The 24021-nt window shown below is 38.6% G+C and overlaps 2 protein-coding genes across 12 annotated transcripts in view; one reads left to right on the top strand and one right to left on the bottom strand.

Moving 5' to 3' along the window:
- LOC149309543 (DNA mismatch repair protein Mlh1-like) overlaps nucleotides 1–1743 on the top strand; it is a 38057-nt gene extending 36314 nt beyond the window's left edge. For all 3 annotated transcript variants that reach the window (XM_089532650.1, XM_089532649.1, XM_089532651.1), the window contains one exon: nucleotides 154–1743. In XM_089532650.1, coding sequence (XP_089388776.1) covers nucleotides 154–321 — 168 coding nt within the window. In that variant the 3' untranslated portion in view covers nucleotides 322–1743. The remainder of the gene's footprint in view (nucleotides 1–153) is intronic.
- Nucleotides 1744–1833: 90 nt separating this feature from the next.
- Nucleotides 1834–24021, bottom strand: part of LRRFIP2 (LRR binding FLII interacting protein 2) — a 61586-nt gene continuing 39398 nt past the window's right edge. For 2 of the 9 annotated variants that reach the window (XM_089532653.1, XM_089532652.1), the window contains 11 exons: nucleotides 22429–22500; nucleotides 18193–18363; nucleotides 17226–17318; nucleotides 14468–14560; nucleotides 13218–13319; nucleotides 12884–13016; nucleotides 10528–10577; nucleotides 9241–9361; nucleotides 7622–7701; nucleotides 4392–4496; nucleotides 2127–2744 (listed from right to left, as the gene is read on the bottom strand). In XM_089532653.1, coding sequence (XP_089388779.1) covers nucleotides 2634–2744; nucleotides 4392–4496; nucleotides 7622–7701; nucleotides 9241–9361; nucleotides 10528–10577; nucleotides 12884–13016; nucleotides 13218–13319; nucleotides 14468–14560; nucleotides 17226–17318; nucleotides 18193–18363; nucleotides 22429–22500 — 1131 coding nt within the window. In that variant the 3' untranslated portion in view covers nucleotides 2127–2633. The other 7 variants (XM_089532655.1, XM_089532656.1, XM_089532657.1 and 4 more) reach the window with 7 other exon arrangements.

Here is a 24021-nt window from a genome sequence, read left to right as displayed (position 1 = left end):
TTTTTTTAGGGGTGTGAGTCATCGAAAAGGTTTGGAACCACTGCTGTTCAGGAAGAGCATTGCTCTGTATTCTTACATCTGTGGCTAATAAATACTATAATTGAAAGCTGTTTAATTCATAATTAGATGGTTTTTTTTAAACCCTTATTGCAGGCTGAAGACTCTGCCGCAGCTACAAGACCTTGGAAATGGACAGTGGAACATGTACTTTATAAAGCTTTAAGGACCCATCTTTTGCCGCCTAAAAATTTCACAGAAAATGGCAACATTTTGCAGCTTGCTAATCTACCAGATTTGTACAAAGTATTTGAGAGGTGCTGAACACACATGTGTGAACTAATGTCCATAGTTGTTAACAGTTTTACTACCACTGCTTGAAAACTTAATACAGCATTAAAGTGAATTTAAGATTAATTGCCTTGTAAAAGTGACTACTTTGGGTCAGAAACCAGTGGAAGTGTTCGTTACTCAGCTTTCTAAGGTGACTAGCAAACTTTTCAAATTGAATTTGTAATAGAAAAACATTAGGGCCCTACAGCCAAAGTGTTAATAAAATTGTGTATTAGTATATCATGTGTTTGAAGGAAACGATAGCACAACTACAATATATAAAAATGCAAAATCTCAGCCAATAGGGATGGATAGAGAGAGAGAATACTGTCAACACTGTGTCCTGGGAATATCACTGTGTGTAACGAGAGGCACTATCATTTTAAAAACTAGATTTACTTACACAGAAGATGGGCAATGATAATTATTCATCCAGGAAATTTTCCATGCTTCCAGGAATCTTCCAAAATATAAACTTGTGAATTAATCTATACAAGGCAATAGAACTTTAACTACTGCTTTCATATCTCAGGTACTATAGGCAGGCTCAGGAACTTCTGTAAAGAAGAATTGGCTACTAAGCTATATCCAGGAACACTAATGTAAATTGTAATTTCAATCACTTGAGGGATTATAAATTGTCAAAATAACATTTTCCAAAAGGAAACTGGGAACCCTCGGTCTTAAATTCCAGTGAGTGAGTGCTGTGTCCCATTCTTCCTTCAAGGAACTGCCAGTTCTGTAGCCAATGGCAAGAGAAATGGGATCACTGTCCTAGGACAGCAACCTCATTTCTCTTTCCTTAACAGACATTACATGATCATCCCCCCCCCCACACACACACACACTTGTAATGGCCTTGGCAGTGCACCCCGGGATCGGACAGTTGCCATAGGGTGGTGTGTTTGAATGCTGTACTGAAAATTCTTAGTCTGAAAAGGAAAATCAGTGTGCAAAGGGATCTTGTAACATCTTTGATACTACAGTGGGCCCTCCATGTTCACTGGGGTTAAGAGAACACCTTTCTAGGAATCTCTAGATCTTCCAGTGCAAACCTATGGTCAACATCTGGCAGAAGCTGACTATAGAATCCCACTGGATGACCTACAAATGCGCAGAGAAGTGTTTTCATTAGGAATCCCTAAGACCGGTCTTCCAGCATGACATTATGGTCAACTTCTGGCAGAGGAGGACTGGAGGACCTAGATTTCTAGAAAGAACTTATTAATAAAATCTGTGAATAATCAAAGCTGCAAATGTGAAGGGCCAACTATAATTGAAAGAAGTCGGTAGCATGAGCTGTTGTAGGCTTCTACCTACTTCCTCAGATGCTTGCGACCATCTTTCTATCAGTTAGTCTCAAAGGTGCTGCAAGATCCACGTGCAGGAATTCTTACTGCAACATCCAGGAATTGACATAACTTGAGTTACATGCACATATGTCAGTATTATGTTTCCATAAGTATTTAATGGCACAGAGAATAGCAAGGTAGGAAACACAGACACCGTCAATACTAAGTAAAGTGTCGGTTTAATAGATTTTTCTGCCACATCTCTCCCACCCACCCATGTTCCACTCCACACTTAAGCACCTGACACACCAAGTTTTGCCCTATACAACAAAACATCTTATACATACTACTCTTACACTAAGAGTAGCTGGGGATAGTAATTTTTAAAGTCTAAAACAGGTGTGTGTCACCCATGCAATAAAGCAAATTTTATACAGTCATTTCTATTTTATATAAATTTAAATATTTTACAAAAGTGTTTTCCATCAAAAATGTATAAAGTTTAGCAAACACAACCCCAAATGTATTTTAAAATAAATGTTATCTGATTCCAAAGGTTATTTTAAACTAATCATTGAAGTCTACATTGCACTAGATAGAAGGCACTTGTGCCATGTGATGTCTTCAGCACATAATTGGTTAGTTTGTAATGCAGCATCCTCTTGAATTCATGCGGTCGTCTCCAAGCACCAAGCATTATTAAAGCAGTTGAAAATATTTCAGTGAATAAACTAAATTTCACAATTGTGAAAATAGTTTATAGCAGGAAATCAATCATACAGCATTGGGCTCCAGCAGACTCTAGACTTAAGCTGCTAAAACTCATCATTTGCATAAAGATTCAAGCTATTTTTTTTTCATTTGCTCAAGTTACAAAATATTTTCCACTTAATTATGGAACTAAAATTCACTGAACTGTTCCGTGTTCAAAGTTTGTGCCAAATGAAGTCTGTATTAAAACAAGCTGGGACAAGTTATTTCAAGGAGCAGTGCATGTTTAAGGTTTCTTTGCTACTGTTGAGATAGAAGTGCAGTTCGGTTTGCCTTCATTTTCTCCAGCCGTTTTACTAAGTGGCTATTGGTCATCTCCATCTCTTCTATCCTGTCCAATGCTGTTCTTAACTAAAAAAAAAAAAAAAAAAGAGCCAATACACATGCTAAATACAATGGATAGCTTTGTAAGGATTTGCAACACAGTGAAATTTTAAACAAACTAATGCAGTTTCTGAACACAGTATGAAAGAAAAACAAAATGACTCCTATCCACAAATAGAATTGCAAGATATTTCAACTATGCCACTTTGACTATAAGATAATACAAAGCAAACAGGATATACTGTATATTCATACCTAGATTTGCAACAGTTATGCAGAAAGGGAGGGATTCTGTAGTTTATCTCATTACAGAGTCTCAATCGCTTTTCCCTAAGATTCCCTAAGACTTCAGTGTCAAATCCAAAGACTATCTAAATGGGAGAGGATTGCTACAAACTCCAGGCACATCCTCTCCCCAAACCTCCCCGCCCCCCCCCCCCCAGGGAAAGTTTCTGGATGGACTCATACCAGTATGTTAAAAACTGGACTTGTTACAAAGCATATTAGTTTGCCATTCCATCTAGCTGTAGTCTCACTGTTGCTCTCCCTTTCAACTACAACAGGACTGGGCAGACTTGGCCTTATAAAACCTACTTTCTTTCTAAATTAGAAACCCCATGTTCTTTAGCCAGAGCCAGGTATAAAGTAGTTCAAAGACAAGGGCGTTATCTTTATGTTTCACAATCAGGCTGTGTGGCCCAAGCTCAGTATGAGCATGAAGATTAAAGTTGCTAGTCCCATCACGTGCAAATAAATCTACCCAGTTCCTTGCATTTTTCAGCAATTTAAATGGTTGTTAGGACAGAGCTTTTCAAAGTTGCTACTACTGTTACACAGAAACTCCTTCTGATACACTAGAAATCATCCAGAGTTTATCTTGCCAGTACTGAAGACCAGTATAATTTCATTTCTAATTCAGCCTATAATTTATTAATTCACTTTTACATAACCTCATCTCAGTCTTGGTCAGCCATACAGTGTAATATCTGCCTCACATCAGCATACAAGTTAGAAATGGATGGAAACAGATCCAAATCACACAGGATAGATGATTGTAAATTTGGAGGTGAATTTACCCCTAAATTTGAAGTCAACCAGAATACAGAGAAACCTTCCCAGCTTGTGACTCAGGTAGTGCTGCCAATCTCAGCAAATACGAAAGCAAAGCAGCTATTGCTCTTTCATTCAGGACCTAAGCCATCTGTTTTCATTATTATTATTATTATTATTATTATTATTATTATTATTTTCTTATATCCCATCTTTCTCCCAATATAAGGACTCACTCTTACATTGTGACACTGTCCCTTAGCTGCTAAAGCACTGGTTTAACTTGTAGGCATTTTATTTGGGCAATGAACAGCCAGCCACCAGTAGAAAATAAGTGGAGTGACTGGTCACTTTTTAAACAGTTAAGTAGAAGCCAGCTGAGTTAGACAAGAATAAAAAAATATCAATGCAACTAATATCAGAAGAAAGCTCCATTTCTGCTTCCTATTTGGCTCTGGAGCTTTCAGAGAAGACTGCTGAATCCAAATCAAAAGCTGGCAGTATGGATGTTTTCCGGTTACAGATGCCAGAGAGATGCCATACAAAACTAACCCTAAGCTGGCTTTATAGGAAAGTGATCATTGACATTGACATTTAAATTCTTTAAATTTATTCACATTTTACCTCTCGCTGAAGTTTTCTCTTTTCTGCTTTGAGTTCATCTTCTACTTTTTCTGCATTCTCTGCAGCAGTTTTGTATCTTACAACCTGACCTTCAAGTCGTACCACCTACAAAACCAATTGAAAACAGTGATTCGCTTTTCTTCCCATGTGAAAGCAGGGCCCATCTTATCTGTAAAGTTATCTTAAATAACACTAAATGAAGAAAACGGAAACTACTACTTCCAGTCCCCACAGTCAACCAACCCACCAGGCAGAGATTTCAGTTGAAATATGTGCTGAGGTGGTATAATGCCTTAGGATCTTAAGAGAGGAAATGTATGTCAAGTGGACTATTGTCATTGTAAAAGTCAACATTGCGCTGGGATAATGGCTGGATACAGCATCATGGGTTAACAAAGATGGCCACAACTATATTGCATAATACAAATCTCATAAATCAACCATAATTCAGTCATAAATCAATCAAATTCTGGTTATACATAAATCATAAGCCAATCACTGTCTAAGATAAACCATCACTTATGACAAGTTCCATGAACTTTCAGGTTGAGGGAATATGGGACCCAAAGTTTCTATATTTAGCCAGCTGTCTGGTGGAGCTTCCTTCCACTCCTGTCAAATCCTTGAGTGCCCCATCCAATCAGTGTAATTTAGTCCAATTGGGAACATGGAGAGGTGTTCTACATCTGCCCCAACTGCAGATGGTGCAAATGTCCCCCCTCCAAAAAGAATTGGTAAGTCTTCATCTCACACTCTCACTTTCTACATGCACTGTTTCTATGGCCAAAAGGCCTGGATTGTCTAGATCAGATGATGGGCCCAATACTGCAAGATCACACGCAGATCCAGAGGATCCAGCCTGACCCCAGGGTAAGAGACCCCTGGTTTTGCAGTTTCTAAGAAACTCCATGGCAAAACCTGGGTGTTTGTCCCACCATGCTCCTTACCTTACTGGTCATAGGTCTTCCTCAGGAGCCCCCCCCCCCCCTTTGCCACATCTGATGTGGAAATGGGATGCTTAAACATATGGGTGCAGCCATGTGCTCTGTTTCCATGTCAGACACAGCAACGGGGAGGGCTACTAAGTGGGAACTCAACTGTTCTGGTCCCAGGTCAGAGAGGGGACAGGTGTGTGAACTCCCGTTCATCCCCACTCAAACCCCAGGGTTGATCCAGGCGAGCACTATCCTAGCCTATATGCTTAGGTCCTACACGTTAAATAATAGGCTCTCTTCTTTTTCCATCCAACTAGAATGTCAATGGTTCTTTTTCTTGCAAATGTAAATCCACCAATACATGAATACACCCACCAGTTCTGTTCCCATCTTGTTTCAAAAATATTTAGTTTTTTTTAAAAAAAAATCCTATAAACTGTTATAAACTAGGTTTTAAATTCATAGAATCATAGAGTGAAAAAATCAAATCCTGCTTTTTATATATTAGAAAGCTTGCTCAACCATGTTTTAATGCTTTCTAACATTAACAATCCAGGGGTATTAGGATTTGGTTTACATTTTTTTTACATTTTTCAATAAAACTAGGAATTATATACACAAATTGGCATCTTATATATAGGAGTATAGGGCTATAGCAATATAGGAGTGAATCGGAAAATTAAGTAGCAAAATACTTTCTTCTTCGTGGTCTCTGCGAATCATACAAATGGGTTTCACTGCGCCTGCGCAGTGCTGTTCGGAAACATGGGTCGCTTCCGCAACCGAAGCCGACTCCCTCGGCTTGGAGGCGTGACGAGCTGCCTTGGATGCCTTAGAGGATGAAGGCAAGGCGAGTTGGACCTCCGTCCCGGTCCCTTTGCTCGCGTGCGAACCGTCCGGTTTCTTCGCAGATTTAGGCGCCGGCTCGGTACCCTCAGTCCCTGATGCTTTATGGGGGCGCTTGGAGGGTTTGTCGGTGGCACTGGGCGGTTTGGAGCCACGGGCCACATCGGAGGTGGTGGGAGGGACTGTCCCGGCCGGGACACACACCACGCTGGAAATGGTGGCCCTGGCGGATGTCACGCTGGATACGCTGGCCCTGGAAGATGAAGCCGGGGGCGCGGAGGGCGGGACGGATGAAGCACGAGAACCTCCCTCTTGTACCTTGCCCAGGGCGATCGCCGAGGTGAGCCGGGACTCACGGTTCTTCCGGGCCTGGGAAGAAAGGGACCTGCAGAGCGAGCAGGACTTGGTGTCATGGTCCTTGCCGAGGCAGAGAAGACAAGAAGAGTGCGGGTCCTGGACGGGCACCTTGCCCCCGCAGATGTCACACTTTTTGAAGGGTGCAGGCATCTTGAAAGGACGACACAGCCGAGGGAGAATCCGAGAACGAAGTCAACAGTCCGAAGTTCGAAGTTACCAGGGGCGGGAGACAAAGAATGGTCAAGAATACAGTCCGAGGTCAAAACGAAAGTGATTCCAAGCAAGCAAGAGCAAGCGAAAGTTCCCTGAAGCAGCTAGCGCGGCGGAAAAAAGGAACTGGGGAAAAGAGCGGGAAGGCAGGGGCCTTATAACGGGTGGGCGGAGTTACCGCCAAAAAGTTTCTATATGTTGCAAAGTAAACTTTGCCCAGTGATTCCAGAAGTTTCTGAACAGCACTGCGCAGGCACAGTGAAACCCATTTGTATGTATTCGCAGATGACCACTCGAAGAAATACTGTTACAGGTAAGCAACCTGTCCGTTCAGATGTTACAGCTTCTAGCTTAAATAATATTTGTTCTTTTAAAAAGTGCTTCTTTAAAAGAAGTTTTGGTTGAACTTAATTGAAGGATTTTTTTCTGAATGGCATTCCTTGCATTATCAAGTAAAGTAATTAAAAAGAAACAATGGACACTGGATACTGGTCTAACAATTAACAACTGCCAATAAACCATGTTAAAAAAAGTTAAAAAGTTTAAATTCAGTAATTAGCGTTCCAGCAAGAAGTAAAATAGTAATAACAGCAAGGTTTTTTTAAAAAATGATGAATAACTAATTTTAACAACCATGAGTGTTTAAGTCATTTTGTTTAAACCAGCCAACCCTGGTTCCCCTGCAAAACTGGCATCTATATTCAGAATAAAAATCTGGGAACTGTTGGCTTGACTGTGCAGTGAAAGGATTTTCACACTAACACTACAGTATAAGTGATCGGTTCTGAAGAAGCAGAGGACATAAAGGTGTTTATACCATCTACTGTGGGGAAAATATATATTGGAGGTATTGATGTACGCCAGAATCTTAAAGATACCTACATTTTGTTCCAGAGTAGTAATATCTTGTTCAGCTTTTGAAAGTTTAAATTTGAATTCACTAATTTGTCTGTTGGCATCTCCTAGATGCAAAAAAAAAACAAAAGTAAAAAATTAAGGGTTGTCAACTGAACAAATATGTCACTGAAGACTATATTGGTAGCCTCTTCTACTAAAACAAACAAAGGCAAGGAAATTCTAAAATTCTTTTACTTGAGGGAGGGAAAGTATCTAGCATGGAAACTGGCTCTTTCTTCTAAGGGAAGAATGAAGCACTGGACACTGACCATCAATATTTCTTCTGATGTAGGCATCCAAGAATGGGTGCCCAGGAAGGCAGGGATCATCACGCAACCTAGGTTTTCATTCTTTAAACCCCATACTGGTCGACTTTGCCCCAGTTCCATTCAGTGGGTGAACTTGAGACAAAGTACAACCTCTGGAGAATTGAGGCGGGGGGAATCTCTCACTGACTGGACTTATCCCAGAGAATACACAGAGACAAAATATGAATAGTAAGAGCTTAGAAAATTAAACGAGAGCTGAAGAGCAGAACTTTGTCCTGGGCATGTCAGGGAAAACTACTAGGGAAGACCGTAGGCATGCTGGACTACAAAAAGTGTCATTCATATAATATCAGGCTTCCTGGTAGATAAAGGAAATTAAGCCACTGCTGGATACCTCCTCACACTGAACAAAACAGTATTTACTGCTGATTTCTTCTAAGCCTTCAGAAGCTGAAGAATTAAGAATTCAGGAGTTTTAGCCAATGCATGCATTGGCACACAAACTATACCAGCCCTGAATAATGAGATTTTCATCTTAATAGTGATGATTTAGTCATCAAAATTTTAGTCACATGGTTTAGTCAAATGACTTAGTTATTTCTTTTGTTGACACTGCAAAACATTTAAATGAAACCATTTTTAAAAGCTTCTGTAGAGAGATAAGTGAGTTTTATGGATGTCAAAATCTCCTTCTATTGCCCCTTGGCAGTAGTACAAGGAGAAACGAGAAAGAGGCAGTGACCCCTCCATCAATCTGACCCATAGACCAGCTTCACTTCTTCCTGAACAGTTTTCATCCTAGCCAATCATTATAAATATGAGGCACCTAGGTTTCTCTGTAATGTCATTCTTCCCTCTCCATCCCTTTCCCTTTTTGCTGTTGACGGTGCAGTTGTATTTTTAAATTATGAGAGTGAATACAGGCTCTTTTAAAAAAATTGGCCTGTAAACCTCCAAGAAGTATTTTTGGCTAAAGAGCAAGGGGAAACATGCTTAAAATCAGTGCTACCCAAAGCAGTGGTCCCTGGAATGGTGTTGGTCCCTGAGCCACTGGCTGACAGTTCCTGGCAAGTTCCCAGGAAAGAAACTAGCAACTAGCCATTGAGCACAAACATGGTGCCAGTCGTTGGCACACTGTAAAAAACTGAATGCCGCTTTCCCACATCAAATAGCTGGGGAAGAACTGTTCACTGCATCACCTAAAATTAGATACAAAATAGAAACTAATTTACACACTCAAAATGGCAACAGTCTTTTCCACAACAATTGACCCTCTTTGAATGTAGGAAGAATTTAAACTTTGCAAATGTAACTGCAGACTGAAAGTATACCTACTCTGCATTTCAATTAACTGTAAATCAGAACCATTTTCTAATCCTGTTAAATCAGTACTTGTTCCATCATTTCGTGAGGATTTCTGTCGTTCCTCTTCCAACTGGAATTTCAATTTTTTAATCTGAAATATAATAATTTAAAATAAACGTTGTAAACAGTTCACTACTGCATCTATTAATAATGAATAAATATTTCGGCATTTACAAACAATATTGCTTTTTATGACCATGCACCTACAATCACAAACTGCAGTCTACAGTAACTACTTAAACAAGCACACAGAATTTGTCCGATCAGAATTTATCAGGACACTGTTGCTATTTTATGCGAATGGTGACTTAGTTATATGTAGGCAAATATAGTAGAGTTAATCTTTAAAGACAAAATATCAGTATCACAACTTTCCAGTAACAACAATGTATTATTTCAAATTGACAAGACTGAACAGCAACGTAAGATAGAAAGACTCCACCAGGTGTGGCAAAGTTAATGGCAAAATCACCAGTATAATTACACCTTTTGGGGTGAGGGATTAAATCCCCATATGAGGCCTAAGAAAAAACTTGGAGCATAGTGGGTCTTCATCAAAGCCTCAAAGGAAAGAGATAAAAGCAACATCATCATCTGTAACATGTCTACCCCCTCCCTTTGCTTGGACACAACAAGCCATGTTTTCTTGTTACTTTTAAATTTTACTTCATAAAACCACATTAGAGGCTTTGTGTTAGGAATTTCCAAGTATTACACCATTATTTTATCAATCTTAAGGTTTTTTTAAAAAAATTAAACCCTAATAATTCAACAAGTGACTTGTTAATAGTGTAATAAGTAATGATAACAAATCACTTGTCAAAAAGTACGCTTAGGTAACAGTACCAAATTATTTACAAAAAGTAACTTTCCAAGCTCTCATCCAACTACCTCATAATGTGAAGCAACTGTGAAAAACTAAACCTGTTTTGCATGTCTACACAGAGACATATTGTGGCCATTTACATAGAGCTACATGAATATTTAGGAGATGGGTATTCAAAAGAATTCTAGTACTAGACATCGTATAAGCGTTCCTTTTTCCTTCAGTGTCTGGTCCTTAACATATAGCTTTCTTTTCTGGGTCTAAGAAACATTGAACAACTGTCGATAGGTATTGCTTATCAGCTAATGCTGGGGCCTAGTACTGCTTTATGATTTAACCAATTTAAAGAGGCTTTTTTGTTTGTTAAGAATTCTAGTACAGGCTTCAACATTCTTTACAAACTGTCCTGGGCGGGGGAGTATGAGCTTTACCTGTGACAGCAACTCTTCCTTTTCTCCTGCAAGTTTTCTTAGCCTAATATCTATAAAAAACAATTAGAAAATTAAAGTCAACTTTTCATACAGCAAAAACACCTTCCAAAAATCATCACTGGGTATTAAAAGACAGTGCAAAAGGAAAGATTCCTCTCCTGTTTATAGAATTGTTTCTAGGCCTTGTTTTAGCACATTGATTGTCACACCATACTGTAACAGCCCATGAATTTTCACCATCAACTATCTATATGTTGCTGCTCCTTTTGCACACATTTTAAACTTCTTTTGCCGTATTTATTGTACATACCCATGTATAAGTCTAGAAATTTTAGTCAAGGAATTGACCCAAAAAACCTGGGTTGATTTATCCACAGGTCAATGTAAGTCTTGTACTTCAACTCTTATTAAAAAAGGAACCATTCCCTTCTCTCAGTGAGATAAGCCAACAGCTTAGTCTGTCCCAGGAGACACTAAAAGAAGCACTGACACCCCCCCCCCCACCTTTGTTGTGGCTCTGCTTCTGACCTTTTTGAATGTCTAGGTGGGAAAATGATGGTGGTAGCAGCTCTTTAGAGCTTCCGCTCAAAGGAGAACCGAGATGAATTGGGCTTTGAAGGATTTGAGTACTACATTTTTATTTGTCAGCTTTGCTGATTAAAATAGGCAAAGTTATTGCATTAAAGTTAAAGGTTATAATCACTGCCAATGTAGTCGCCATTTTCTATGCTTTGTCTTTTCGTCCTTTTTAATGTGTGTGCGTTTTCTTAGACCCACCTGTACCTAGTTGCCTTCCACACTCATCCCACAGCCATGATTTACTGTAGTTCCCTCTTCATCCATCTATAGAGTGAGCACAGTTATGCCTGCTGGGATTTTGTAAGTTCTTGGGCACTGATTTCCTTTGCTTCATCCTTTACATCCTTTGTTACATGTGCCCAGGGCAGTGATGGTGAACCTGTTAGAGACTGAGTGCACACACTAAAAGGTCTTTCGGGCACCAGGTGTTATCTGGTGCCGGGGGTGGGACTTCCAGGGCAGGACTTCTTCCCCCTGCCCTCCTGGGCCTTCAGCTGCCTCTCCAGAGTCAGCTGAAAGCCCAGGAGGTGAGGGGGGGGGGAAAGAGGAACAGGTGTGCGCCTCCCCCCCTCCCCCCCGCAGTTCCTTGCCTCCAGCTGCCTCCAGAGAGGCAACTGGAGGCCGGGGAGGATCAGGAAGAAGGAAGAAGAGGTGTGCAACTCTTCCTCCTCTTCTCCCCACCACATGCCAGAGGAAATGGTTTGCGTGCCATCGGTTCACCATCACAAGCCTGTCAAGGCCAGCCAAGATGAGCTCTCGGAGGATGAGGAGGAGGATGAGCCTCCTCCAGAGCAAGGGCTGATTGAGGCTACGCCAGGTGTTAGTTCTGCTCTGCCAGGTCCCAGCTGTGTTTCCCCAGCCCCAGAGCAGGAGGTCCAACCAGGTCCCAGTGCTGAGGAAAGGCCTTCTATGGTGCCACAGCCTAGTGGTGATTCAGGAGACGAGGCGTGCCTGCAAGTGCCTTCTTATCAAAAGAGAAGGGCCGAGAGTGCTTGCAGGTGCAGATCCAGGAGGATTGCAGAAAGACAATCGGCAAACCAGCCTCAGGTGGCTCGAGGGAGAGCTTCCCTGATTTAAGTGGGAGAGAGGCTTGAGTTTGTTGCTAGAGTTTATTGCATGAGCCCTTGGTGTGATTGCTGTCACTCTAGCTCCTGACATCTTGTTATCTTGCTACCTTGACCTCGGACCGGACCGTTGTTATCTCTTGGCTATTGTGACCTCGGACTGTTTTGACCATGCTGCTTTCTGGCTTCCTGACTTCGGCTTGTCTTTCGGCACGCATGACTTTCTGCAACCCCGACACCGGCTTGTTTTCTCGGCTTGCTCCTTGACTGCTTCTCCACAAGGTTTGTTTTGCCTACACGTGTTGGTTGCAGGCTTGGTTATCAGCATAAGTCAGAGATTGCTGGCAGCAATCCCGGACAAAGCCTAGAGTTTACCTTCAATGTATCCACAGGTCATATCAAAATCCATAATTCTGGCCCCAAACCTGCCCTCAATTTATACATGAGGTCAACTTACAGTTGCATATATACAGTATATATTGCTACCAGAAGATGAATATAGTTAATGACTTTACATTTTAAAACATTTAAATTTAAATTAAATGCACTGATACATATCTGCCTAGATTCAGAGACTGCTGCAACTAGTCACACAGATCTATCCAAAAACAAGTAAAGATGTTCCCATCTGTGTCAGGCCATAAATTATTAATTTTTATCTATACACACTACAATCCAAATTCAGTGATGTTCTTTAAAAAAACAGTTTTTACCTAATGGTCCATCCCCTGCTGATTCCAAGACCTGGGCAGCCTCCTGTGAAACAACTGTTATTGCACCAACTACTGGTTCATGGTTGACATCACCATTTGGAGTGCCATCTGGGATTATGACTAATCCATGTTTCTGGAAAAAAATAAGATTAACAGTACCTAAGAGAGAGCCTTGTTTTACTTTAATTGGCACAACAAAAAGTAATAGCACAACTGTTCTTGTTTGTTTAGGTAAAAAGAAGATGTAGGCCGAAGCAATGATACTGCACTCTACACCACATAGAGCTTTATGCCCCAAATCTACATTTGTTATTTGCTGCTACTGCTAACATACCTCTCCTGTCTTCATTGTTTCCTTGAGGTCAGCCAGCTCATCTCTGAGCTCATCTCGCTCAATCCTAATGCAGTCAAAGTACTCTTTTTGTCTCTCTAGAGCCTGGAGGTACAGGCAGGTAGCACAAAGAAAACGGCACAGAGAAAGAATGTGTGATAGGTAAGCAAGATTTCTTACAAATGAAAGATAATCAGCTAAACAAAAAGTGAGGTTAAAAGGTGAAAATGAAGATTTATGAGGCCCTGTGTTTCCCACAGTAGTTCTGTGTGGCACAAATATTTCTCAGTTACCACATATCTGGCAAATATTAAATTGATCAGCCTAATTCATTAAGCTAGGGGCCTAAATACCCTAAAGGCACCAGATCCCATCTGATTCTGGAATCTAAGTAGGATCAACCCTGGTTAGTACTTGGATGGAAGACTATCAATGAACACCAGCTGCTGTATGACAAATACTGCACACTATACTGTTAACAAGCTGTGCCATTCTCAAAAATCTGAAACTAGACTAAGAGTGGCTGTCACCACTCACTCCCTTCACAGGTGTGTAAATGGGCAAAGTATGTAGGAAGGAGCTATGCTGCTGTATCACATCTACGTTAAAAGCAGTCAAAGCCAATGAATGGCAAATAAAATGAAGAGGAAGATGGCAGCGACATCTGCAGGGCAAGTCTATGCACTCAAAAAAAAATAATGCACAAATGTTACAGGTGGCATCGAGGAGATCTGCAGTTTTTCTTCCCCACAAATGCTGCGTCCTCTCAGGACTGATATGTGAAAGAGATCTACAGCCTCATTGGAATCAATAATTAGTGATAACTATTTGATCCAACTGATTTTAACGAGCCTTAACTTGCATCTAAGTCTAATGATAAAATGGCGTTCACCTTTAAAATCATTACTTCTTTTTTAAGTAGTGAATAAAAGTTATTTAACAAAACTGGGAACCAAATCCAAAATACCATTCTAGTTATCTGTGTATATCACTAGAACTTACGCTCATATATGTGTTTGTTTGTTTGTTTTTGGCTACAATACACTGATACATGAACATACTTATGCATGATTCATACTGAACGCCATTTACTCACTCTCTAGTATTGAGGCAGGGAAATGTCAAGGAATTGACAAACTGAAGTTTACTGAAGCCATACTCAATTTAATCCTGGGACCATAAAGAATTCTAATGATAACTAATAGTAGTCTATTCCTAAAGCCACTTTTCAACCTCCAGAATCCATCTCATACCCCAATTTTTTTATCTTTCCAATTAACTGTCTCCTGGAGGTCAAACACCTCTTTGGTTACAGATTCTATTTTCTGCTGCATGCGTTGGTTCTCCTGCAGTAAACACAGGGAAGAGAATAAAAGAAAGGAAAAGACAGGAAAAGAAAATTACACAAAGACAGAATAAAGTGAGCAGGTAAGTCAAAGAAACAAAAAAGATGAACGATTATAGATAATGGCTTATTCCTAAGAGATTCCCTTTCCTTAAACAATACGAGTACAGTAGTTGTAGCGCATGGTCAACATTGTAGAGAACTATAAAATGGTCATTGATTATTTTGGAACCAAAAATGTAGTCATGTGTATGTTTCCACTGAGAGTCAGCATACCATAGTGGTTTGAGTGTTGGACTGTGACTCTGGAAAGCAGGCTTCAAATTCCAGCTCAGCCATGAAACCCAGTGGGTGACCTTGGGCAAGTCACATTCTCTCAGCCTCAGGGGAAGGTAATGGCAAACTTCCTCTGAACAAATCTTGCAACAACAACAAAAAAACCCCAACAACAATTCTATGATAGGGCCCCTGTAGGGTTGCCATAAGTCAGAAACGACTTAAAGGCATTGCCATTGGGGACAATGCAAACTTTAGTATCTGCTGGGGGGTCCAGAACCTTCATGGATACTGAGGGCCTATGGTATATGTGAATAGCAAAACAGAAAGTAGGGCAGCTGGTGAACCTGCTTCATCTGCTACTTATAGCACATTAAGAAAATATAGACCTATACATCTGACCACCAAAACAAAAATTATAAGCAAACTGGAAACTGGTGAAAGAAATCATTCCAAGATACATTTTGGAAGAAGCCTTCAAAGAGCCTCTAGAAGTTTCAAAATGTTTTGTTTACTTATGCAAGACATACATGACATGGTTATTTCATTTCATGTGTGCATATTGTTAGTTTTTGGTAAAGTTTGCTGAAACATGTTGAACTGCCCTTCTTTTTTGTGGTGCAGGAACTTATTCTGTCCATATTATTTCTAGCTCTGGTACCTGCCTAGGAATACATCTATTTCATTAACTGATGTATACTTGTAAATCACCGCAGGTCAGACTGGCATATAAGGTGCCTATTAAAAGCAATTCTTACCAAAAGGTAAAACAAGCATCTGTTTCAGTGTGCTTTCTATTTAACCAGCACATTAATAATTTAATTTCTGGGACTGCATTCCTTTCCTTTTCTCCTGCTCATTCAGAAGCTGCAAGGTATCAATTTTGTTTTATGCTCTTGATATAGTACTGATATTTGTGAATAAAAACATCCTTAAAAGAATGTTAGCCAAATCTAGACAGCTTTGTAAAGAGGAACAGCTGATGATTAACTATTTCAGAACTGAAATCATGGTACATGGTAAGAGAGCTCCAAAATATAATCATACATTTGACAGGCATGTACATTTGTTCAGACATCTGTAGCCACATTTTGATGATAAATTTTCATGGAAGCAATACTAACATGTTATTAAATTACTCAGTGTAGAATAGGTAGTTTGAAAGTTATTTTACAACAGAAGGCCTCAATTAATAAACCCTGTCCTTAAGGGTTTTGAGTCTAAAATTATACCATAGTTCAAATGGTACATGGGGCTCAAATGTGGAGAAAAGGAGGTAAATCCATCCTGGAAGTCCTGCAAAATAAATTCATGAAGCAAATTTGGGGCTTCCTTGAGCATTTCCACTGCCCCATATGAACGCTGAGCTAGGCCTACCTGCTTATGGAATTGTGTCATTTTAGATAGTGGCATAGACATAATGCATTCAAAAACCATTCTTTTCCTACTAGGTTTTGCTGTTTAGAGCAATTAGGAACTGGAGATGGGGCATAGCGGTAGCAAGTTAAACTAAAACCTGCTATTTTTAGTCTTTATGCTTTTACAAATTAGATTTTCAATCACAATGCTAGCAAGGACAGAACAGGTAACTCTGGTGTACAATTTTCTATTTGGAATCCCCAACCTGAAGTCAGTCATACAAGATCAAACTACTTAGAGTATTGACAGATCTCAAAGATTTTAGGAGATGCCATCCTCAAACTTTCAAATTTCCAACTACAGAACAAAAATGTATATTTAGCCAGACTGATGATGTAACTCATTATTGCTTGTTCTATTCTTTACATGTGGATAGAACTCTATTTGGATCCTAGAGGAAAAAAACTGTTCATTTTAGTGGTATTTGGATTGAACGTGACAGGAAGCCTAGCTGATTATCAGCCATTTCATATGATCTGTTTGCTCTGTTAGTAAACAAGTTGCATTACTGCTTCATTAGGAAACATAATATATATTTATAAAGTAATATAATATATAATAAGTGTGTGTGTGTGTGTGTGTGTAAAAACTATAGATACAGATACAGTTATATGATATATTAAAATATTAGCTCCTAAAATCCAAGGGTTTGATAATTTCAGAGGATGGCAAATATAAACTGTCCTAAGTAGTTTGTGAATAAGTAGCTATGATAATCCCTTTTAAAATATAAGTACTGTATATTATAAAGGATTTGGGTTATGTTCAGTAAAGTCTATGACCAACTAACCTATCAAAATGATATACAATACAAACCAATATAGTAGATACATAGAATGATAGTTTTAAGTGATATATGGAAATATCATGCATGTTGATTTGTACAAGTAAAATAATAATAAATTGAAATTAAAATAATTGCGCAAATAATTAAAATTAATTGAAATTCTTTGTAAAACATGAATATGTACCTCAATTAATTCATCTCTCTGGCGAATACCTTCTTTAAGTTCATCCACCTTATGCTGTAGAACCGTGCATGTGTGTTTCTGTCTTTCTAATTCCTGTATTAAGCAAATATCAATGAAGCAATTCATGTTTAACTTTAACAAGCCTAAACTACATTAGATTAAAAAACTGACACAACAGGAACATAACCTTCTCTTATTCAGCAAAATAAGATTAGCTCAGATGGATACCAGTTTGTTTTAGCTGCTTTGGCCACTCTCCAGCACCATCTTTCAGTCCACTCCAACAAGAGTGGTCTAATTTCATGGCAAAACAGGCTGTGTTTTCATTATAAACACTCTGCAACTTTGTGATATACCTGGCTTTAATATGCTTGAAAAAGTCTTGACAATTTTTTTTAAATACATGCAGATCACTTTACAACTCTTGAAAAAAACAAAATATCTATTGTAGAGCCACCCAGAAAACTGTTTACTAAGAGAGATATGATTCTTACTTCAGCTAAGGGCAAGGGAGGGTGGAGCTCCCCAGATACTAGTCATTAACTTCTAGAGAAAGCTATCACATTATGAATACTATCAATTGATGTAATCAATTATTCTGAAGATTAGCAGAACTGATAATGTTTAAAATCAAGAAAAAAGTAACCCAATTATTTGCTTTTGAAAACAAAATAGGGCAACTTGTTTGCCACTGCATAATCTGATACCACAAGAATGTATAAACATGCTTGCAGATCCACAAATGACTGAATTTAAAAATATCTGACTCTAAATTATGGGCAGACAGAATTAAGCAGCCCTAAGAATGACTGCTGTGAACCATCATATTAATGTTCTTCATCATTTTCATTAAAATATCTTAACTTTATTGTTATGCTTAATATACACAAGTATTTTATGTCCAGGTATTAATAGTGCACAGTTAGCCTCCATTATTATGACCATCATCAAAATGAAATTCAAATACCTTAGTCTTTTCTTCATTTTCCCTGTAGAATTCTGCTAATTGCTCCTCTCTTTCTTCAATGACATCCTTTAGAGTATCTACTTGATAGATCAAATTGTTCTTCTCATTATCTAGTTGGGCATTAGAAACCATTGCTTTCTTGTATTTTTCTTCAACTTCAGCAAGCGACTCCTAGGTACATATTTGATATCTGTATCATTGAGGTTACTCAAATAAAGCATGAAGAATAAAACACACAGCAAAAAAGAAAGTCTAAACTGTTAACACAACTTATTTTTTAAATAAAGACAAATGTGTATTTACACTAAAATTAATACATTCATAAATTCAAAGTCACCAAATGTGTTATTTGCAAGACCGATTAAATCCTATGTTATTCTACTTTTCAGGCAAACCAAGCAGCTAATTTACAGCCATAGCTCCATAACAGAACCTAAAGAAAAGTACTTCCTCAAATGTAGGGATAATAGTCCGTTGCAGCAAGAACAGAATTCTTTTATTTTTATTTTACAACAAGAAATATATTATAGACATACACTGTTGGAACAAGGGAGAAGGCTTTCTCAATGGCTGCTTTCAGCCATTGGAACTCCTTCCTAGGGAGCTAAGATGGGTCCCTCTGTACTCTCCTGGTAGTAAGTTAAAACATTCCATATTTCACCTGGCTTTTAAAAATTGACTGTGATGGGCTTTTATTGGTGTGCCGTGCTGTTTTCTTGGATTCTTGAATATTAAAAATTTTAAGCTCTACAAATTACTTTATTTTTTTTTAAATATTGTCTATATGTTTTGTTTTTGTTCAGTTTTTAATCTGTACTGGTTTTAATAAGACACCTTGAAACCCGTTATTGGCGAAAAGGCAGGATATAAATGAATATCACAACCAAGTTTAATACACTGAAGTGTAAAGAAAATTACAATCTCCTCTTCAATTTAATTCAGGCTGCACAGTAATTGGTTCAGTTCAAGCTTCCATACGTAATGTATTTCTACATTATGTCATGCAAATTAAATATATCTGCAGCTGTTTAAACTTTAGTAGAGATATAATGTAATATAATGTAATGTAATTCTATAATCATGAAACAAAGTTCATTGTTTTTGACTGCTTATACTGTATATCCTATTTCCTCTGAGAGCAATCTGAAATGGTTGGGTGTTCATTAGTTCAGAAGGAAAACCAGACTATACTAAAACAAAGTAAATATTTTATACATATTGTGAGTGTGCCCTAGTATAAACCAGTTCAAATCAGGATTTATTCACTCTCTGAAAATAAAAAGTAAGCACCATTCTTGGAGCGAAATTCATTTTTAAAAATGTGAAATTCAGAAGACTGACTTTACTTTTAAAATGTGCATATGATTTTTACAAGATTTCTTTCCTGCAAACTACAGAACATTTCTGTAGTTATCTTTTGGTCTACTGAAGTCTTGACTATGCTTTGAAACAGAATTTCATAGAAGATATGACATAGAGTAGCACATGCCCTGCCCCAAAGCATTTTCACTTTAAGAGACAAGAACATACTGTGGGAAAGGAATGATAAAGCAACAGCATGAACAATTATGGCTATACACTTCATGTTCATTCCAAGAAATACACCTTTTGCAAGGTATATGTACACTATAATTAAGAAATGGGTGTATCAAGTAGTGATGCCATATTGTATGCACATTTAACTAACAAATAGTAGGAAAGAATGTAAATGGGACAGTAATAAGACAGAAAAGATTGTTAAGATTGACTGATTTAAAATGAAGTGCAGTGGAAGGGACTAGCCAGACAGATTTGACAAAGCAGTATTCAGATTGCATTCTGCAAAAGGGAAGAGATACAGTACCGAATTATTACTTCTTTGTTGTTTTTATTTTAACAAAGGAGTTACTAAACATTTGCTATGACTGCAAGGCAAATACAGGCTACATGTTATAAACAGCTTAAAATCAATATACATCAAAACAACCATAAAGAATAGGTGAAAAAAAAACCTAAAAATTAAGAGTTAACATGGAAAGAGCTACTGAACTGGGTATAAATAATTTATGTGAGGCTAACCCTTGACACTAGAAGTACAAAGAAGGCTAAGGTATAAATGAAGATTATTTCTTCTTCTGATTAAAGAGAAGAGCAGATATGTGGACGTTAGATATATAGCTCTATATGGAACCTACAAGTTGACCAGTAATTGTTCTACATAAGAGAGAAAGGGAAACCTGAAAGCACTGAAGGATTCTTTTCCTGGGTGAGGTTGTTGTCGTTAACCTACCTGTTGGGTGACTTTAAACATCACCATCAAAGCCCAAATATTTCCAACCCATTCTCTGGCAGAAAGGTTCCTAATATCTAAGTAATTTTTTATCATGATAATCAGGGCTTTTTTTGTTATAAAAAGAAAATCAGAACTTTATCTTCTCTAAATAAGTTTCACAGTCAGGCAAAAATTTCGCTTGATTCTATACTAGCTAGTGGAAAAAAGTAACTTTCACTTGCTCCAACTAGTTATGTCTGTGATGGCGAACCTTTGGCACGTGTGCCAGAGATGGCACATGATGCTATTTCACCCAGCACATGGCGGAGAGAGGAAGAGATGCTGTTTTTCCTCCTTCCCAACTCTTCCCAGCCCCCAGTTGCCTTTCCAGAGGGAGCCATGCAGCCGTAGGCTGGGATCAGCGTGGGGGAAGAGAATCTTGCCCGATCTCCAGCTGCCTGTCTGGAGGCAGCTGAAGGCCGAGGACAGCACAAAGGGAGGAGGAGGAAGAGGAGCATGCCTGTTCCATGCCTTCTTCTCCCCAGATATCTTGTCCCCAGAGGGCGGAGGTCCTGCCCCCAGCAACAGGCACTCAGCCCCTAAAAGGTTTACCATCATTGGGTTATGTTATCAAAAATTATTTTGGGAATATGGTTAAGAAGATGCTTAGACATGACATCTGACAAAATGAAACAGAAATTCCATGAAGGAGAGCAGTCTAAAAACTTATATAAAAGATCCCAAACTACTTTATAAAAGCTGGTGTTTTTATGTGTTTTTGGCGATAGTCTAAATAAATAAAACAAATTATTATTATTATTATTATTATTATTATTATTATTATTATTAAATAACTAAATATTTCCCGAAATAAACTGATTTCTGGTCTATGTTTACTATTTTTCCAAACTCAACTGTATCTGCTTATTAAAATACAGTTGCTAACAATATTCATCCTTAATAACAACTCATAGAAAGCATCTACTATATTGTTCATACAATGAGTATTAGTGGAATATCTTTTATATCAGTGATTCTCAAACTTTTTCCAGCTACTTTCCCGTTTTGTCCTGGGTGACAACCGTAGTGCCCCCTCCCCATACATATTTCTTGAAGTTAGGTCTACTATTCTACTGCAAATTCAAAATAACCAATCTCAGCTGCTTTGTATCTGTTCACCCTGGGAGTACAGTTAAGCAGCTGGCTGAACAGCAACCAAGAAGCCTCTCACCCATGCCACCTGTCCATCAAAGGCCAGTGTGTGCAAGAGGCCTCTTGGTCACTGCTCAGCCAGCTGCTCAGTTGTTGCTCCCAAGGTGACCAGGTGCAAAGGGAGAAGCTTCTCCCTGGCAAGAAAGAATTCTCAGTCCTTCTTCATTGGGGTGGAGAGGGGTGCAGCCAGTGTGTGTGCCGTTACAAGCCAAAGAAGCAATACCCTGCGCCCAAGCCTCACAACCGCCACTGACACAACCAGTGAAAGATGAACTAAGAGAGCGAGCTTGTGTGGGCAGGCGGAAAGTGGGAGATGTCGCCACATGAAATTATCATTGTAGTTTTAAGGGACCCTGAGAAGAAGTTTCATGCAACTCATCCCCACCATGGTCCTAAAGGCTGCTGGCTGCACCAATACTTGGACTGAAGGAACCCTTGCTATCCTCTTTTCCCTCACTGCTACTCTGCTGACCCATTTCCTCCTCACGGCCCCCCTACATCTTTCCATCACCCCCTGGGGGGCATACCACTCACTTTGGGAATCACTGAAATATATGGTATTTCATTGTCCTTTTTACAAGTAATAATACTAAACACCACAAAAAATTCACTAGCAGATATATAAATTAAATATCATCCAGTCTGTGATTTGTAGGTTAGGGACATGCTTTTTTTTCTTCAAGGAAGCAACATGTTAGTAAAGCTCTGTTAGTGACACTGGCAAAAATACCATTACCAACTTATGAATGCATGCTCAGGAGAAACCCTGATACCTTTAGTTCTTTAAGTCCCTGCATGTATCTCCCCTCTACATCTTGTATCTGGTCCTTAAGATCATAGATATCCTGCAGGACACAAGAATGAACCATTGCTTAAGAATACCACAGTGAACTCAGTTTAATTGTGTTAAGCAGAAATTTAGTCTCTGTGTTTCACACTTCAGAAAAATAAAGGCGTGTGTGCGTGTGTGTGCAACTGACTAAAATATGTTTCTGATTCAATGACTGCTATAACACTAAATCAACAGGCAAAATTGTTCTGTAATATTTCCAGAAAAAGCTTAGATCTCAAAACTACCAAGAATTAGAAAAACAGATTTCAATTTTAAGCATAAATTGAAATACAATTTTCATAATCTTGTCTAAGATAGAACACTGAAAATGTATAAATACTGACTCTTGTAAACTGGAATGTTTCTACAACCGTAGCTAATTCTAAACAAGTGAAATAGAGTATAATTGATGTCATGATTCATTCTTTCATATGGCTATTATAAGACAGTCATTATTAAAGCTTATTATTCTGTGGAAAACAACCAAGAATTTCAGTCATATCATTAAGACAAAACACATCCATAAACTGGAAAATAAATAATAAATAATACAACAATAAAAAATAATCTTACTTTCAAATAGTTTTAAACAATTAAATATCTAAGCTTTAATTTGTGGCCGAAGGTCCAAAACACACTGCAGAAATAATCCAGTCTGAGACCGCTTTAACTGCTCTGGCTCAATGCTAGGAAATCCTAGGAATGGTAGTTTCTTGTGGTGCCAGAGCTCTCTGACAAAGAAATCTAAATGTCTCACAAATACTACAGTTCCCAGAATTCCCTAGTACTGACCCTGGGCACTCTCAAACCAAATTATTTCTGCAGTGTGTTTGGAACTTACAGTAACTCCAAAGAGGAGGAAAATACACTGAAAATATTGTTGTAGTCTCCTTCAACTGGTACAATTTCTTATTCTGTGAGCAGATCATTTAATTGCACAACTGATAAATTTAGCTTCAGAGTATGCAAAACATTTTCAATTTAAATAATTATTCAATCTTACAAGCAGATAGAATTTACAATCCCAACAGCCCAGACCTAAGCATATTTAATTGGAAGTAAACCCAATGCAGAATCTTTATTTTTCTGACAGACCTCAAGTAACAAAGTGAGAAAGGATATGTTTTAGGACAGGAATGAGGAAGCAAAATATAAGCTGGCATCTACGGACAAAATCTCTGGTTATTCTGCAACAGACCCTCATGTCTGTAAATCCCCAATTGTTGTTAAAAAGAAAATCCCAAAGCTGAGCATGAATTCACGAGGCACCTTAGCTCCCTGATACTAGCTAAGTACATATCACCAAACACTCCTTGGTGGACCTCACAGGGCTAACTAAGTATATCCCACAAATCTGAAATGTACTTTAGGAGATAGAGAGCCAATCCCTAAGGCTATAATCCAGTGTCAAGATCCCCTGCCTACTTTGAAATGAGTAAGAACTGTCAGAATGGCTCATCTCCTCTTTTACAGACTGTTTCCCCTTGAAAGGCCAACAAGAAGACAGAACTGTTTTCTAAAAGGCTACCCATTT

This window comes from Sceloporus occidentalis, unplaced genomic scaffold (genome assembly GCF_023333645.1).
Source record: "Sceloporus occidentalis isolate IW3139 unplaced genomic scaffold, rSceOcc1.0.p SCAF_7, whole genome shotgun sequence".
In the NCBI taxonomy this organism is placed as follows: Eukaryota; Metazoa; Chordata; class Lepidosauria; order Squamata; family Phrynosomatidae; genus Sceloporus; species Sceloporus occidentalis.
The sequence above is the reverse complement of the archived record's forward strand: the minus strand, read 5'-3'. Positions and strand labels throughout refer to the sequence as shown.